Source organism: Pristis pectinata, chromosome 1, assembly GCF_009764475.1.
Source record: "Pristis pectinata isolate sPriPec2 chromosome 1, sPriPec2.1.pri, whole genome shotgun sequence".
NCBI lineage: Eukaryota > Metazoa > Chordata > Chondrichthyes > Rhinopristiformes > Pristidae > Pristis > Pristis pectinata.
The window spans coordinates 5,026,879-5,046,099 of record NC_067405.1 but is presented as its reverse complement, the minus strand read 5'-3'; the positions used below and the strand labels follow the sequence as shown (position 1 = coordinate 5,046,099).

General features: G+C 47.6%; 1 protein-coding gene across 1 annotated transcript in view; it reads right to left on the bottom strand.

Moving 5' to 3' along the window:
* Positions 1-7,630: 7,630 nt before the first annotated feature.
* LOC127569516 (receptor-type tyrosine-protein phosphatase-like N) overlaps positions 7,631-19,221 on the bottom strand; it is a 232,221-nt gene continuing 220,630 nt past the window's right edge. Inside the window, exons 19-22 of the mRNA XM_052014237.1 lie at positions 17,903-17,956; positions 15,769-15,833; positions 10,821-10,894; positions 7,631-9,888 (exon numbers count right to left, since the gene is read on the bottom strand). Of these exons, the coding sequence (XP_051870197.1) occupies positions 9,817-9,888; positions 10,821-10,894; positions 15,769-15,833; positions 17,903-17,956 (265 nt within the window). The 3' untranslated portion in view covers positions 7,631-9,816. The remainder of the gene's footprint in view (positions 9,889-10,820; positions 10,895-15,768; positions 15,834-17,902; positions 17,957-19,221) is intronic.

Here is a 19,221-nt window from a genome sequence, read left to right as displayed (position 1 = left end):
TCCATTTCCCTCCGTAGATGCTGCCTGACCCGCTGAGTTCCTCCAGCATTTTGCGTGTGTTGTTCAATACAACTACCACAACCCAGAGCAAGGGATTGAGGAAAGGGTCTTTGTCACATTGAATTGGAACCCATTCACCATTAACGTTGACCAGTTTTAAAGGAAGTGAGTGACATCCTGAAGGTGTAGGATCAGAATCAGGTTTATTATCACTGACATATATGACGTGAAATCTGTTGTTTTGCGGCAGCAGTACAGTGCAAGACATAAAATTACTATAAATTACAAAAATAAATAAATAAACAGTGCAAAATAAAAGGAATAATGAGGTGGTGTTCATGGACCATTTAGAAATCTGATGACGGAGGGGAAGAAGCTGTTCCTGAATCATTGAGTGTGGGTCTTCAGGCTCCTGTACCTCCTCCCTGATGGTAGTAACAAGAAGAGGGCATGTCCCGGATAGTGAGGGTCCTTGGTAATGGATGCCACTTTCTTGAGTCACCGCTTATTGAAGGTGTCCTCGATGGTGGGGTGGGTTGTGCCCGTGATGGAGCTGGCTGAGTCTACAACCCTCTGCAGCCTCTTGCGATCCTGTGCATTGGAGCCTCCATACCAGGTGGTGATGCAACCAGTCAGAATGCTCTCCACCATATATCAATAGAAATTTGCAAGAGCCTTTAGTGACATACCAAATCTCTTCAAACTTCTGAAGACCAAAAGGCCATTTGAGGTATGTGTGTGGACTGCTCCGTTATTGAGGTCTAGTCTACAAAAGGAAGCTCCTCAACCTTTATAAACACTTGCTGGATTGTTGTATCCAGGGCCAGACATCACAATGGAATGTCAAAACCTTGGAGAGGTGCATCCTAGATTTAAGCAGAATGGTCCCTCCCCAAGGGTCAATGGGAATAGGTTATCTGAAGAAACTGCAGTTTCTTTTGGAACAGTGAAGGGAAGTCTTTGGTGTCTCGATCGGGAGCGATAGGCGAGCAGCCGAGGAGTTCCGAAGAGATAAATGTTTTTTTCTCTAACGGTTTTGGGGGTAGCGGGGAGTAACTGCGCAGGCGCGTGACGTCAGTTGGAAGCGCGCGCTCAGTTTAAAAAGACGACCGCCATATCCAGCAGGCAGTGTCAGAGCAGGCAGCGGAGTGAGTGGGAGCAGAGTGTTTTGGGCTTTGGCTTAAGGGGCTTCAGCGTAAAGGGGCAGGGCGGGAGAGTAGCTGTTAAGTAAAGGTAAGGTTTTACCTGTTATAAATTTTTAAGTAGGGAGAAAACTAGGGAGGGGGAGAAAAAAGAATTAGTTCAGATGGAGGACATGCAGCTGCTTGATGTGGGAGCTTGTGGACCTTGCTGCGGTCCACGATGACCACGTCTGCAGTAAGTGCTTGAGGCTGGAGGAACCTTGGCTCAAAATTGATGATCTGGAGTTGCAGCTTCAAACACTGCAGAGCATCAGGGAGGGGGAGAGTTATGTAGATGCTGTACATCAGGAGACAGTCACCCCCCCTTAGAGCAAGTACTTCTGGAGTCCAGGAGGTAGATAGAAGGGTGACTGTCAGGGGAGAGAAAACGAACAGGCAGATAGAGCAGAGGACCCCGGAGGCTGTTCTCCTCAATAACAGGTCTTCTTCTTTGGAGGCTGTTGAGGGCGATGACTTGCAGGGATCAAGCAGCAGTAGCCAGGTCTGTGGCACTGGGACCGGTCCTGTTGCTCTGAAGGGAAGGGAGGAGAAGAGGAAGGCAGTAGTGATAGGGGACTCGATAGTCAGGGAAACAGATAGGAGGCTCTGTGGCAGTGAGCATGAATCCCAGATGGTATGTTGTCTCCCAGGTGCCAGGGTCTGGGATGTCTCTGATCGAGTCCACAGGATTCTAGAACGGGAGGGAGAACAGCCAGAAGTCGTGGTTCATGTTGGTACCAACGACATAGATGGGAAGAGGGATGAGGTCCTGAAAAGTGAGTTTAGCGAGCTAGGCAGAAGGCTGAAGAGCAGGACCTCGAGGGTAGCGATCTCAGGATTGATGCCAGTGCCACGCGATAGTGAAGGGAGGAATAGGAAGAGATGGCAACTAAATGCGTGGCTGAGAAGTTGGTGCAGGAGGGAAGGTTTTAGATTTTTGGATCATTGGGATCTCTTCTGGGGAAGGGGGGACCTGTACAGAGAGGACGGGTTACACCCGAACCTGAGGGGGACCAATATCCTTGCAGCCAGGTTTGCTAGGGTGGTTCAGGAGGGTTTAAACTAGATTGTGAGGGGGAAGGGAACTGGAGGAGTAGGTCAGTGAAAAAAGGGGATGGGGAAAAGTCAGATCTAACAGGCAGCGAGGCTTTGAGGAAGGAAAGGCAGAGTACAGGCTGTAAAAGTAGTGAAGTGGATGGGCTAAAGTGCATTTACTTAAATGCGAGAAGCATCAGGAATAAAGGAGATGAACTGAGAGCTTGGATTAGTACATGGGACTATGATATTGTGGCTATTACAGAGACATGGCTGACATCAGGGCAGGAATGGATATTGAATATTCCTGGTTTTCAGTGTTTGAAAAGGTATGGGGGGAGGGGTGGCAATACTGGTCAGGGACACTGTTACAGCTGCAGAAAGGGTAGATAGTGTAGAAGGATCCTCTCTGGAGTCAATATGGGTGGAAGTTAGGAATAAGAAAGGAGCAGTTACTCTACTGGGAGTATTATATTGGCCCCCCCCCCCCCCCCAGGTAGCAGTAGGGATACCGAGGAGCAGATTGGGAGGCAGATGTTGGAAAGATGCAGAAGTAACAGGGTTATTATAATGGAAGATTTCAACTTCCTAAATATTGATTGGCACAGTATGTTGACAGGCTGACTAGAGGGAATGCCATATTAGATCTAGTTTTAGGTAATGAACCGGGTCAGGTGAGAGATCTCTCGGTGGGTGAGCATTTGGGGGACAGTGACCATTGCTCCATAACCTTTAGCATTGTCATGGACAGGGATAGGAGCAAAGAGGACAGGAAGATATTTAATTGGGGAAAGGCGAATTATGAGGCTATAAGGCGAGAACTTGAGACTGTAAATTGGAATGACATTTTTGAAGGGAAATGGAGATGTGGAGATGTGGTCGATGTTCAGGGATCTCTTGCAGGATGTTAGGGATAAATTTGTCCCAGTGAGGCAGAGAAAGAATGCCAGGGTGAAGGAACCATGGGTGACGAGAGAGGTGGAACAACTAGTTAGGAGGAAGAAGCAAGGATCAGACAGGGCTTGTGAGGAATATAGAGTAGCTGGGAAGGAACTTAAGAAGGGTCTGAGGAGAGCGAGAAGGTGACATGAAAAGGCTTTGGTGAGTAGGGTTAAGGAGAATCCCAAGGCTTTTTTCTCCTACGTGGAGCAGAAGGATGGCTAGGTCTGATTAAAGACAAAGGTGGGAAGATGTGCCTGGAAGCTGTGGAAGTGGGTGAGGTTCTCAATGAATGAATATTTCTCTGCCATATTCACCAAGGAGAGGGGTCTTGATGATGCTGAGGACAGTGTTGGTGAGGGTAATGTTCTAGAGTATGTAGATATCAAGAGAGGATGTGTTGGAGTTGTTAGAAAATATTAGGACGGATAAATCCCCGGGACCTGGTAGAATATTCCCCAGGCTGCTTTGTGAGGCGAGGGAGGAGATTGCTGAACCGTTGGCTAGGATCTTTGAGTACTCGTCCACGGGGATGGTACCGGAGGATTGGAGGGTGGTGAATGTTGTCCCCTTATTCAAAAAAGGTAGTAGGGATAGTCCAGGGAATTACAGACCCGTGAGCCTTATGTCTGTGGTGGCTAAGCTGTTAGAAAGGATTCTAAGAGATAGGATGTATGAGCATTTAGAGAATCATGGACTGATTAGGGACAGCCAGCATTGATTTGTGAAGGGAATATCTTGCCTCACAAACCTGATAGGGTTCTTGGAGAGGTGACCAGGAAGATTGATGAGGGTAGTGTAGTTGATGTGGTCTACATGGATTTTAGTAAGGCGTTTGACAAGGTTCCACATGGTAGGCTTCTTCAGAAGGTCAGAGGCCAAGGGATCCAGGGAGGCTTGCCTGTAGAAAGCAGAAGGTTGTGGTGGAGGGAGTGCATTCGGATTGGACAGCTGTGACTAGTGGTGTCCCACAGGGATCGGTTCTGGGACCTCTACTTTTTGTGATATTTATTAATGACTTGGATGAGGGGGTGGAAGGGTGGGTTAGCAAGTTTGCAGATGACACAAGGATCGGTGGTGTTGTGGATAGTGTGGAGGGCTGTCGAAGCTTACAGAGGGATATTGATAGGATGCAGAGCTGGGCTGAGAAGTGGCAGATGGAGTTCAATCCGGAGAAGTGTGAGGTAGTACACTTTGGAAGGACAAACTCCAAGGCGGAGTACAAGGTTAATGGCAGGATTCTGGGCATTGTGGAGGAGCAGAGGGATCTGGGGCCTCACAGGTGGATAGGGTAGTTAAGAAAGCTTATGGGATGTTAGCTTTCATAAGTCGGGGGATCGAGTTTAAGAGCCGCGAAGTAATGATGCAGCTTTACAAAACTCTGGTTAGACCACACTTAGAGTACTGTGTCCAGTTCTGGTCGCCTCATTATAGGAAGGATGTGGAGGCATTGGAAAGGGTGCAGAGGAGATTTACCAGGATGCTGCTTGGATTAGAGAGTATGGATTATGAGGGAGACTACAGGAGCTAGGAGAGGAGGAGGATGAGGGGAAACATGATAGAGGTGTACAAAATATTAAGGGGAATAGATAGAGTGGACAGCCAGTGCCTTTCCCAGGGCACCAATGCTCAATACAAGAGGGCATGCCTTTAAGGTAATGGGTGGGAAGTTCAAGGGAGATGTCAGAGGGAGGTTTTTCACCCAGAGAGTGGTTGGGTGCATGGAATGCGCTGCCTGGGGTGGTGGTGGAGGCTGATACGTTGGTCAAGTTCAAGAGATTGTTAGATAGGCATATGGAGGAATTTAAGATAGAGGGATATGTGGGAGGAAGGGGTTAGATAGTCATAGGTGTGGTTTGAAGGTCGGCACAACATGGTGGGCCGAAGGGCCTGTATTGTGCTGTATTGTTCTATGGTAGTGAAGGAAATATTCAAGAGGTAGTCAATGTTATGAGGAGTTTTGATGGGCAGAGAGAAATGCTTCTGACAGGAGAGTCAGGAAGCCGAGGACACACAATTAACACAACTTTAGAAAGAATTGGACAAGAAGTGTTTTAACCAACAAGAAGTCACGATCTAGAATGTGCTGCTGAAAGCGTGCTGGAGCAGATTCTTCCACGGGGATTTTCGGGGGAGAAGGGGATCGGTAGGTCAATGGGGAAGAGGAAGGGAATTCAATTGATGGAGAGCATTTTCCAAGGCACGGTATACGTCTAGTGGAATGCTTAGCCTCTTTCCTGTCCTGTAAGGTTCTGTGACGCTATCTGGAGTCTCTCGACTTACTGACCCCACCCCTCGGCATCCCTCGTTGTTGCCTGGACTGACAGCTGATGTAGGATTTGCTTTTGGTGGTCTTTCTGCTTAACGAGCCTTCCAATGATTGAACTGCCCCATTAGACCAGCAAGAGACAGTCAAGAATGTTAAAAAGAAATCCCATTGGCTGTTAGAGGCTCATCCATCCAGTCTGTCATCGAGCTGTATGTGGCAAACACCCTGCAGGCTGCCTTAGGATCCCAGAAACACAAACTGTTTGATTGCATACTGTGCATGGAGTAGGCTTGGTCAATGTTTAGCAACCAATACCCCAGCATCGCCCTCTCCTGGCCAGATGACTAAGCTACAACTGAAGAACCAAGGTTATTGATATTCAGAAATTATTCAGTTTTATTTATGGCAGTAGTTCTTAAAACTTTTTCTTTGATTCCTTCTTGGGATTTGAGGAAGGCCTGTATTATTGTCCATCCTTAATTACCCTTCGTGGACTGTTGCCATGAAGGTCATGTTGTGAAGATACTGTGGGGATGGGAGTTGCAGGGTTTTGACCCAGTGACCATGAAGAGTTGGCAATATGATTCCAGATCAAGTTTGAATGTGACTTGGAGGCGAACGCAGATCTTATCTTTTTAACGTGCTTGCTGCCCTGCTCCTTCTGACTGGTATCGATAGGCCTGGTAGAACATCAGTCAGTGTGCATGTGTGAATGGCTGTGTTGATGCATGAAGCTGTATGAAAACATGCTTGTTACATGTATATGCATGCTTTGACAAGATAGAAAATAAGAAACGGGGGGAGTTAGCCATCCAGCCCCTCAACCCTGTTCATTCATTCAGTAGGATCATGACAGATCTGATCTTGGTCTCTCCTGCCTGTTCCCTTACCCTTTAGAACCTAGAACAGCACAGCACAGGGACAGGCCCTTCAGCCCACGATGTTGTGCCGAATTAATTAAGCCAATGACACCACATCCCATCTGCTTGCACGTGGTCCATATCCCTCCATTCCCTGCACATTCATGTGTCTATCTAAGAGCCTCTTAAACACCTCTACCATGTCTGCCTCCACCACCACCCCTGGCAGCGCATTCCAGGCACCCACCACTCCCTGTGTAAAACAAAAACTTGTCCTGCAAACCTCCTTTGAACTTTCCTCCTCTCACCTTAAATGCATGCCCTCCAGTATTAGACATTTCGACCCTGGGGAAAAAGATACTTGCAGTCTATCTATGCCTCTCAATTTTAGCCCTTGGACCTCCTAAGGTCTAAAATCCAGCTCAGCCTTTAACATATTCAATGCTTCAGTCATGCCACCTCTGTGGTGGGAATTCTGACGATCTATCAACCTTTGGAGAAGTTTCACCTCACCTGTCTTAATTGGGTGACCCCCAATCCTGCAGCTATGCCCCTCAGTATTAGACTGCCCCATGCGCATGCTACTTTCAGCATCTGCCCCCTTACAATCTTGCATGTTTTTAGTAAGATTACCTCTCATTCTTCTAACCTCCGATATGTACCAGCCCAAATTTCCTCGTAAGGTTAACCACTTCATCCCCAGGAATCAATCTTTCCTGCTCTCTCCCGACATGAGACCCAAACTATACACAGTACATGGGTTTGCTTACACAAATGCTCTGTACAATTCGCAACTTCCCTACTTTTAAAATTCTGTGGCTTTTGCAATAAAGATCAACGTTCTGTTTGCTTCCCAATTACTTCCATTGCCTTCATGCTAACTTTCTATATTTTATGCACAAGGATATTCAGAACACTTTGACTGGCTGCCTTATATTGCTTCTCTCCATTTTCCTAAATTTCCTAAACACGTGTAACCGCACACTCCCCCACATTCTACTTTCTGCCAAATTTTTGCCTACTCACTTAACGTAGTTATAATCCTTTGGTGGATTGTTTGCCCTCCTTGAAACTTCTGTTGTTGACAGAAAACTTTTCTGCTGTGCACTTGGTTCCTTCAGCTTGGTCACTAAGATGCACTGTGAACAATTGAAGTCTCAGCACTGATTCCTAATGGCATCCCCTCCAAATTACAGCTTACCCACCTGCAGAGGACCCACATGTTCTGGTACCTCCTGTTAGCCAGCCCTCTCCCCTGGCAGCGGTGAAGTGAGCTTGTAAGCCTCAAGATTGCAAAAAGACAGAAACCCAGGAAGGACACAAGAGCCTTTCATCTGCAATTTGCACAGACCTCACAAACAACTTTATTCACATCAAAATACAAAATTAAATTTAAATTTTTTTTTTAGAAATTTTCTCTGAAGGTTTGGAATGAGATGCTGCACTGGGAGGTTTGACCACAAGTTTGGGAGTCACAAAGCAGCAGGTTATTTATATCACGTTTTTTCTCCCCCCACACACACAGAGTAATGCATCAGTCTCAGGGGCTCGGATTTCTGTCTGAACTTTAACTCAGGGAGCGCTGAAACCGATTGGATGCACGTTAGTTGTCACACCCAATTTGGAAGCTGCATGGGATTCCCTTCCTTCCCTCCTGCCCTCACCCTGTACAAAGCCAAGCCAAGGATGCAGATAGCTGGTGATTTCCTTCATCGTCTTGCATTAAAATGTCATGGAACAGGTCCCATCAGTTGGACCATCTCAGCGAGGGAGACTGTTGTTGGAGGTCCCACGCAAGGGAGGGACCAAAGTAGACCGAGAGAAAGAGAGCTGGGGCTTTGAAATAGGTGGAGAACTGCTCCATCAGTAATCTGTGCCAAATAACAGGATCCACTGGAACTGTGTCACAAATGCGATAAGGGTTTGAGAGCAAGGGTTCAGTGTGTGTTTAATGCCTTATATTTAAAAGAATTGATTAAAAAAAAATTTCCCTGGTGTTGATTGTTACAGCTAACCATCTCACCATTTGTAGCAGGTTCTGAAACGAAAAAAAGTCTACAGTTGGAATAAATAGTGTGCAGATCAATCAGTCAAAGAGTGTAACAGTTGTAAGGGGCCAATTTTGATCCAATTTGACTGTTGGCATGTGCTGTGGGAGGGAAGGGTTAGATAGATCTTAGAGCAGGATAAAACGTTGGCACAACATTGTGGGCCGAAGGGCCTGTACTGTGGTGTAGTGTTCTATGTTCTATGTTCTGTTACACAACACATTTGAGGATCAGGGCTGATGTCATGTTAAACCTGCCTTTTCACCCAGCCTGGGGGAATACCCACCTATGCAGTACCTAAAAATTACCACCACCTCAGATATCAAAAATCAGAAAGCTCACAGGTCGCTTGAAATCTGTACTAAAAACAAAAAAATGCTCGGCAGGTCAGACAGCTTCTGTGGACAGAGGAAGAGAGTCAATGTTTTAGGTTGAAGACCCTTGGTCAGAACTGGAGGAAAGTCATCGACCTGAAACGTTAACTCCTTTACTCACTCCGCAGACACCAACTGCCCCGCTAAGTATGGCTCACATTTTGTGATTTTATTTCTTGCTCTTGTAAATGAGACAGGAGGCAGCCATTCAGCCCTTTGGCTCCATAATAGCTCCCATCCAATCCCATCAGTCCCAATTCCCCTTGTTCATATTTGCCTTCACCTCTGCAACTTATCCTCCCTCCCTCCCTCGCACTCACTCACATGCCCATTGTCTTGCCTTTCAATTCCTTTTGTCACTAACCTATACCAGGGACAATTTACAGTCAATTAACCTCCCAGCGCGCCTTTGCAAAGTGGGAGGAAGTCAACATAGTCATGGAGAGAAGGTGTAAATTCTACACAAACAAGACCCGAGGTCAGGTTCAAACCGGGTCCCTGAAGCTGAAAGGTAGGCCACTGTACCGCCTAAATCTCATACCCAAATCCCTTTGTATAAAGGCTGCCTTTCTCCCTTCTATTCCCATTTAATTCCATCAGGAGAGATGTAAGAGTGGTTGTGGTAACCACTGTCACCAGCTATCGCCAGCTTCCCTCCCCGCACTGTTTCTGGTGTTCCCAGGTACTTACGCTCCAATGATAGAGCGAGGTTCAGCAGGGTGCTATTAGTCAGGTTTACTCACAGTTTTACGTTCACTCAGAGATCGGTGATGGCGGAGAGAGAAGGGGATCAGGGGATCCAGGGGCTGTGTCTGTTAAGTTCTACTGGGGGATAGCTGGGATTGAACCCCGACCAACAGTAGGGGACCCACCATTTAGTAGGGAGCGCCCTTGAGGAACTCTGAACCATTGCACACGAGGAGGAACCCCTTCACGGGAAGCGTACTGCACTGCGCACTGGCGTTTTCCGCGGAGAGACACGAAACGGAACAGAGGACACAAAGGAGGTACAGGCTGCGCTGGGGGTAAACGATGGAGGATGAAGCAGCTGTGGTGACTGGCTGTGGCTCAGGGGACGGGGGGAGGCCAGTCGAGCAGAATGCAGCGAGTTCACTGGGGCAACGCCTTCAGGATGGCGTTGACTTCCTCTGCCACGGCGGTCAAGGCGAATTCAAACTGGTCCTGGTGCCAAAAACAAAGAGCGGTCTTGTTAGAAAGTCAAACCCATTTCCTGAGCCTGCATTTCCAATTTATTTCTCTGAATGACCCTGGAGGTTTATGTGGGGAGACTACAAAGTTGTGGGAGCATTGTTACTCTTAAGGCAGTCACTGTAAGACTGAGCCAAACAAAGTGAAATTGTTTCCTGCCGCAGAGAGAGTTCGACAACCAGAAATCCTAGATCCAATATGATTGGGACCAGAGTGGGGGACGATGAGAAGGTTCTGTATCACGCAGTGAGCTCCTGCAATCTGGGTAGAGTGGACGTGGAGAGGATGTTTCCATCAGTGGGAGAGTCTAGGATCTGAGGGCACAGCCTCAGAATAAAGGGACATCCCTTCAGAACTGAGATGAGGGCAGTGAATCTGTGGAATTTGTTGCCAGAAAGGGCTGTGGAGGCCAAGCCACTGGGTGTATTTAAGGCAGGTTCTTGATTGGTAAGGGGGGGTTAAGGGTTAAAAAAAATCAGCCACGATTGAATGGCGGAGCAGACTCGATGGGCCGAATGGCCTGATTCTATCCTATCTTATGGCATGAGCTGCCTGAAAGGGTGGCAGAAGCAGACTCAATGGGAACTTTCCAAGGATCATTAGTTTAAGAGCGGGGAAGTTTTGTGGATAATGAGGTAAGATGGGGAGAGAAGGTCTTTCGAAGGAGCTGGCAAAGGCACAACGGGGCTAACTGCCTCCTCTTCATGGCCACAGTACGGTGTGCCATTGGCAGGCTTGGGTTTGGGAATGGGGTGGGCAGTGATGCTTAGGACCGAGCCTCCTAAAAGGGGGGGAAGTTGAACTCGATGGCTCCTTCTGCTCCCCTCTCTGAACATTTACCGATGGGGCGGATCTGCCTGTCCCGTCGCTGAAACCACCTGCAATCCCGGCTGGCGAGGACCTACCTTGGTGCACACCATTCCCGGCCTTTGGTCTCGTATGTGTTCCAGAGTAGCAGCAATATCGATCTCCTTCACACCTGGAGCACGGAGCAGATCCACATGAAACACACGTAATAAAGGTGTGAATTAGTGTGATAATATAACACATGCGTGTGAAGCTAGCTTAACACACGTGACCAGCCCCATGGGGTGATACCGACTTTGAGCTTTGGAAATATCAATGGAAATGAAAATGGCTACAGAACATTGGTTGATTGGTGTTGCCCGGGTTACACTGATATCTAGAATTAACCCTGCATTCTAGATATACCTGCCTCTCCAGATAAACTGTTCCACCACACAGCGTGAGCATCTACCGACAATGTGGAACACTGATCGGGTATGTTCATCAAGAGCATGAAAAATCCAGTACAGCTAATTACCACTCACATGGTCTGGGCTGCGGAAGGATGCACAGACCAGGCTAGGTAAGGTCATCCTCCATGATAAATTCCAGAGATTCACCACTCTCTATGAGAAGAAGTTCCCAACATCTACTCTGTCAAGACCCCTTGGATCTTAACGTTTCAATAAAATTACCCCTCATTTCTTCAAAACAGGTACAGATCCTTTTGTAGCCATTCGTGATAAGACATCCCTCTCATCCCAGGAATTAGCCTGGTGAGTCTGGCCTGGATTGCTTCCAATGTCAGTGGTTAAATAAGGAGACCAAAATCATACACAGTATTCCAGCTGAAGCCTTACCAACACCTTGTACAATTGTAGCAATACATCCCTATTTCTAAACTCCAATCCTCTTGCCTCAAAATGACCCACTTATTCCAACTCCCTGTCTTCTACAAGTCTTCAAGCCGTGTTAACACAATTCGCCCAATACCATGAACTCTTCTCTTGTCCACCAGCTGTTGGCCTGAAGAAATGTGGAACAGTGAGCTGGATCAGGTCAAGGATAGTTAACAAGTGGACAAAACTGTCTTAGTTCTCACGCTGCAGTGGAAGAAGTGGAGGCTGTCGTTTTCTGAATTATTCTTTCTGGATTGAAGAAATCAAAAATGGACATAACGAAAGCCCCTACCGATAATCTGCTATATAGAACATAGAACAGTTCAGTGCAGAACAGGCCCTTCGGCCCACAATGTTGTGCCGACATATCTAATCCCTCCTACGTACAGAATGTCCATATCCCTCCATTTTCCTCTCATTCATGTGCCCATCCAAGCCCCTCTTAAAAGCCCCCAATGAATTTGCCTCCACCACCCTATCAGGCAGCACATTCCAGGCATCCACCACTCATAGTAAAAAACGTACCCCTCACGTCTGTTCTGAACCTACCCCCTCTCACCTTAAATGCATGCCCTCCAGTATTGGATCGCTCAATAATGGGAAAATGATACTGCTTGTCCACCCTATCAATGCATCTCATTTTATACACTTCCAACAGATCATCCCTCAGCCTCCACCGCTCCAGAGAAAAGAGCCCAAGTTTGTCCAGCCTCTCCTGATAGCACATGTCCTCTAATCTGGGCAGCATCCTGGTAAACCTCCTCTGCACCCTCTCTAAAGCCTCGACATCCTTCCTATAGTGAGGTGACCAGAATTGCACGCAGTACTCTAAATGCGGCCTAACTAGAGTTCTAAAGAAATGCATCATATACTCCAAAGAGGAGGATGAGAGGAGACATGATAGAGGTATACAAAATAATAAGAAGAATAGATAGAATGGACAGCCAGCGCCTCTTTCCCAGGGCACCAATGCTTAATACAAGAGGGCATGGCTTTAAAGTAATGGGTGGGAAGTTCAAGGGAGATATCAGAGGAAGGTTTTTTACCCAGAGAGTGGTTGGGGCATGGAATGCGCTGCCTGGGGTGGTGATGGAGGCAGGTACATTGGTCAAATTCAAGAAATTGCTAGATAAGCATATGGAGGAATTTAAAATAGGGGGATATGTGGGAGGAAGGGGTTAGATAGTCTTAGGTGAGGTTTAAAGGTCAGCACAACATGGTGGGCTGAAGGGCCTGTATTGTGCTGTACTGTTCTATGATTCTATGATTCTTGACTCCTGTACTCAATACCCTGATTAATAAATGCAAGCATTCCATCAGCCTTCTTCACCACCCTGTCTACCTGTGTAGCCACTTTCAATAAGTCATGGACTTGCACCCCAAGGTCTCAGAGACCATTTCCAAATAAGTTATTTATGGGACACTCTTTGATAAGGTAGAAGAATCAACGTGGGCTTATAAGAGGAGGAGTCTGTGTCCGTGAACTGGAGTGGCCTGAGCCCAGTGTCCGACTTGAACTGACTGTAGTTGGTGTGAAATGGGCTGATTCAGCAAAAAAACAAAGGAATGACATCGGAGGCATGTCCTTGTCTGGGGGAAGAGTGGTGAGGTGGGGCCACCTGTCCAGTAAGGGGTGGACATAGGGTAGCCCAGTGAATCAGAGCCAACGAAGTAATAACAGTACAGAACTGATAAGGGGAAAGAATAAGAATGAAGGTTTTCGGAGGTAGAGCAGCGAGAACTCAGGAGCCCAACCAGTAAGAACTCTGGGGATACCAACTATCTCAAGGAAGATCCCCATGCCTGGGGCAGGGAGAAGAAGGACCAATCGTTTGGCCAACAGGTGATCCACTATTTCGGTGTTGTGAGCAAAGTAGTTCGGGTGAGTACCGGTCCGAAAGGAACAATAGCATTTCGGAATTGTTGACCCGGGGCCAACATATCTTACATGGATATTTGCATTTGATATAATAAAGTTGATACAGTAAATTTGCGAATTTGAATTAATTCGGATTTGTGTGTCGTTTACCTAAGTTAGTTGACTGAGGTAGGGGTCAACACAGCTTTGTACGAGACACTTTCTGGAGATCCAAATGCACTACATCTAGAGGTTTCTCTCTGTTGACTGTTACATACTCAAAGAAATCTAGCAAACTTGCACGAAAACATCTTCATTATTTTTAAAACTTTAATCTGCAAACTTCCAGGGTAGATCCTGAATACAAGCTCTGTACTACTGGTCTTGGCCTGTGCACTACTGGATCCACCAAGTAAATCACTGTGTTTTTCTGGCAGAATTCCATCTTGTGAGGCACTAGGTGAGGAAAGGAGTGGGAGAGGGGACAGTGTGATGGGAGGGGAAGGGTGGGTTAAACGAAGAGTGGAGGGTGAGGGGAAAGGAAGGTTGGAACTGCATGAGAAAGGTGTCAGAAGCATCAATAAAGTGATCCACTGGGCAACAGGAGATGATGTAGGATCCAGGTACATGGATCCCTCAAAGCTCCCGCACAGGTTGACAGGGTGGTAAAGAAGGCATATGGCGTACTTGCCTTTATTAGTCGAGGCACTGAGTTCAAGAGTCAGGAAGTTATGCTACAGCTCCACAAAACTCTGGTTAGGCCACATTTAGAGTATTGCATTCAATTCTGGTCGCCCCATTACAGGAAGGATGCGGAGGCTTTGGAGAGGGTGCAGAAGAGGTTCACCAGGATGCTGCCCGGATTGGAGGACATGTGCTATGAGGAGACGCTGGACAAGCTGGGGCTGTTTTCTCTGGAGCGGCAGAGGCTGAGGGGAGATCTGATAGAAGTTTATAAAATTATGCAAGGCAGAGACAGACAACCGGTATCTTTTTCCCAGGATTGAAATGTCTGGTACTAGAGGGCATGTATTGAAGGTGAGAGGGGAAACGTACAAAGGAGGTGTGTGGGGCAGATTTTTACACAGAGAGTGGTGGGAGTGTGCAATGTGCTGCCAGGGGCGGTGGTGGAGGCAGATAGGATAGGAGTGTTTAAGAAAGTTTTAGATAGGCACATGGATATGCAGAGAAGGGAGGGATATGGTCAATGTGCTGGGAAGAGGGAGTAGATTAATTAGGGAGGGAGTGGTTTAATTTATTTGGCACAACATCGTGGGCCGAAGGGCCTGTCCTGTGCTACACTGTTCTACATTCTATAAATGAGGGCACTCATAACAACGAATCACAAATAGCTCATTAGGTGAAATGGGAAAATAAAGGAAATGTGAGAGGCCAAGAGAAGCTTCATAATGTGGAAACAATGAGTAGCAGGGTGGGGAAGTGTACGCTGACACAAAGCCCAGTGAAGGAGGATATGGAGACAACGCTGGGTGGGGAACAACACCCCCCAACCACATCACACAGATCTCAGGGTGGAGAGGTCCCATCCCAAACACCAACAGTACACATACAGTGCATATTAATGGACACAACAAATAGAACTCCTTGTCATTAATTTTGAGGTCAACAGATTGAGGAAGGAATAGCATAATGATATGTGGTTTCAGTAAACGTCCACGAATTGTATGGGTCAGACACAGAGTGAAGCTCCCTCTACACCGTCCCATTACACACTCCTGGGGTCAGACACAGAGTGAAGCTCCCTCTACACCGTCCCATCACACACTCCCAGGGTCAGACACAGAGTGAAGCTCCCTCTACACCGTCCCATCACACACTCCCAGGGTCAGACACAGAGTGAAGCTCCCTCTACACCGTCCCATCACACACTCTCAGGGTCAGACACAGAGTGAAGCTCCCTCCACACCGTCCCATCACATACTCTCAGGGTCAGACACAGAGTGAAGCTCCCTCTACACCGTCCCATCACACACTCCCAGGGTCTGACACAAAGTGAATGTCCCATCACACACTCCCAGGGTCAGACACAGAGTGAAGCTCCCTCTACCTTGTCCCATCACACACTCCCGGGCTCAGACACAGAGTGAAGCCCCGTCTACACAGCCCCATCACACACAATCCCAGAGCAGGGGTAGGATACCCATTGATTCTTCCATATGATGGTTCCTGAATTAGATGCTGCTCCTCCCACGCCCTTGAATGGAGATACTGGATAACTTCAGGCCTAATCTGAGATAGGACCGGGGAACAGGACCAGGACAGTTACAGACCTGATCCTACGAGCATTACCTTTGGACATTCTGTTGAGGACCATATCGATTAAAGTGTAGGTTCCAGTTCTTCCCACGCCATCACTGTAGAACAAAGACAGTTGAGTTAATCACCTGCTCGACAGACGTCAGTCCAGGAGTGTGTGGTGTGGTGGCACCCTAACCAGCCTAGGCAAAGCCTATGGGAAACCCATCGGGCTACTGATCTGAAGGCACCTAATTGGCTCTTGAAAGGTAATGCAGAGGGGAAAAACTGTCCAATTGGATAACGAGTTTGCTGATGCTCCAGTTGGTCATGTGATGTGTTGGGAGGCCAGTGGACCATTGGACCATTGGAGGCGAACCTCCAGGAGAGTGGCCATCCAGGGAGGGTAGGGGTCTCAGCTGGAGAACTCAGCTGACGGAGGGGTTGGGGGAGGAGGGAGTGCGGGGGATCCAGACTCAGAGGCAGTGTTGAGAAGCAGCAGTGACTGGGTTGGGGGAACGCAACGCAACACACTTTCCCCCACTCAGCCTGTGGCTGTGACTGAACGCAGGAACAGGAGGAGGCCTTTCAGCCCCTCGAGACTGTCCCACTGTTTTATAAGATCATGTATTAACTATAACCCAATAACATACACCCAACTAAGTAGGTTTAGTTGATAAAAATCCATCAATCACAAGTTTAAAGTTAACCACTGACCTGGCATCGATTTACCCTTCACTGCAGAGAGTTCCAATCTTCTCCAAAGTTTTGGGAATGGCGATGTTTGCCAACGTCCCTCAAGTCCAATGTTTTGACCCTGACCCTGATCCCAGAATTCCCGACCATCAGAAATACCTTCTCAAGATCCATCCGTAAAACAGTGAGTTCAATACCATCCGCTCCTCTCAGTTCCAAGGAACACTCCCTACATCGAGTGGAACTGCTCCTTGTGATTTAACCCTTTGAATCCTGCCTTCTCTCTCTTCCCCTCCTCGGTCAATCCCTTCTCCCTGAGGGATGGGGTCTACAGCTTTGACCAGGGTGCTCCCGGGAGGGTCTAACCAGGGCTTTGTGTCCTAAGAGCACCACTCCTGATCTCTGGAACAAAATGACCAGCCTTTAGCCTTTTACATAGCTTCCCACGAGATTACGATGGTCCACGAGCTGGAATCCAACCTCCTAGCTCCCTTGTGTTCTGGTACCATTTACTCTTTTAAGGTCTAAAGGGGTGACCTAAAGTTAACTCCTCGTAACATCTGGAGACACGAGAGACCGCAGATGCTGGAATGTGGAGCGACAAACTATCTGCTCGAGGAACTCAGCAGCTCGACCAGCATCTGTGGGGGGGGGGGGGGGGGGGGGGGGGTGGGTATAGAAATTGCCAATGTTTCGGGTCGAAACCCTGCATCAGGACTCGATCCAGAGTTTCGATCCGAGACCTCGACGATTCCTCTCCCTCCACAGGTGCTGCTCGACCCGCTGAGTTCCACCAGCAAGACTGTGTGTGGCTCCTCATAACCGCTGCCAATTTGCTCAGCCAACCACTGGAGGGCAGCCTCTTCCACTGAAATGGAAGTCCCTCGCTGCTCGGTAAGTTTATGGAACAATGGAGCCACTGATACTGTACGTAGTGGCAGTGGTTCTTACAACTGGAACATGCTGCCTGAAAAGGGTAGCGAAAACAGATTTGTAAAGGGAATGGGAGGACTAATAGAAGAGAGTGCACAAGTCAAAGTCACACAGCACGGAAACAGGCCATTTGGCCCACAGTGTCCATGCTGACCACAGTCCACCCCATTTACATCAATCCTACACTAATCCCATTTTATTCTCTCCCCCATTCCCATCAACTCCTCCCAAACCCGACCACTCAGCTACCTACTACGGATAATTTACAGTGGCCACTTCACCTACCAACCCGCACGTCTTTGGGACAGAGGAGAGAAAAGGGGAAAGTTGTGCAGTCACAGGGAGAACGTGCAAACTCTGCACAGACAGCACCGGAGGTCGGAATTGAACCCAGGTCCCTGGAACTGGGAGGCAGTGGTTTTTCTTGTGTTACCATGGCTCTTTCAACCATGATGGGCCAAATGGCCTCTTATTTTTGTCCTCTCTTCCCTAGTTGAAGGGGTTGGGAACTCTCACACAGCTGGATGGAATGGGAAGAACTGTGCCCAAGGGATCTTACCTGCAGTGTACGATTATGGGGCAGGAACGGCCTCTGTAGCACTTGTTGACTTTCCTGTAGAACAGAATGAAATGCAATACACAGTGTTTACAGCAGAGAAACATGCCATATAGCACCACAGATCCATGCTGGGCTCTTAGGTCCTGAATGAACCTGTGTCCACAACATCCAATTAACAAACCCCCTTGTTCCTTCCTCCTTCAAGTGTGGACAGAACCAGAAACATCCAGTGAAGACTTAAGCAGAGTGGCTATGCTACTGGACCAGCAGCTGGGATTCAGGACCAATGATGCAGAAATACGAGTCCGAATCCCACCCCAGACACTGGGAAATTAAACTTCAAGACATTAAGTAAAGTCACAGTAACCATGGAACTACCACACAACCCATCTTGTTCACTCCTGTCCTTCAGGGAAGGAACATAGAACATAGAACACTACAGCACAGTACAGGCCCTTCAGCCCACAATGTTGTGCCGACATTTTATCCAACTCTAAGATCTATCTAACCCTTCCCTCCCACATAGCCCTCCGTTTCTCTATCACTAATGTGGCTATCTAAGAGTCACTTAAATGTCCCTAATGTATCTGCCCCCACAACCTCTGCCAACAGTGTGTTCCACGCACCCACCACTCTCTGTGTAAAAAACTTACCCCTGACATCCCCCTTATACCTTCCTCCAATCACCTTAAAATTATGTCCCCTTGTGTTAGCCTAATTTTCTGCATAATTAATCTGCCATCTTCGCCCAGTCTGACCTATATGTGACTCCAGACCCACTAGTATGGTATACAGAATTATGAGAGGCACAGATAGAGCAGATGATCAGAGTCTTTCTCCCCAGGGTGGAAATGTCAAATGCTAGGTGTTACGGACTCAGTGAAAGTCCCTTTAAGATAGAGAGTGTGTGTGTATGTGTGTGGGGCGTGCTTACGTCAATAGAAGATAAAGGACGTAATGACGTTGTTGAAGAAGTCAGAAGGAGAGAGAGAGAGAAGGGAGAGAGACACCAGCCTGCTAGTTTTCTCTATCGATGGATGAGAAACAATAACTGTGTTTGCCACTGAAATCCATGTATGGAAGTTGGAAGTAATCCGGTGGAGTTCACTTTGTTGCTGACCTGTAGAAGGAAACAGGTATTTGTGTGTGGACGACCACGGTTCGGATGCTTTTCGGGGTGAGGAAGTCACTACCGAGTAAACACTGGAGTGTCGTTTGGGTTCCATCGTGGAACATTTGGATTTCGTATGTACTCTCTCTCTGTTTCTCTACGTCTACGTCTTATCTTCAGACAACGGTGGCTGTTGAAGAAGCCCTTG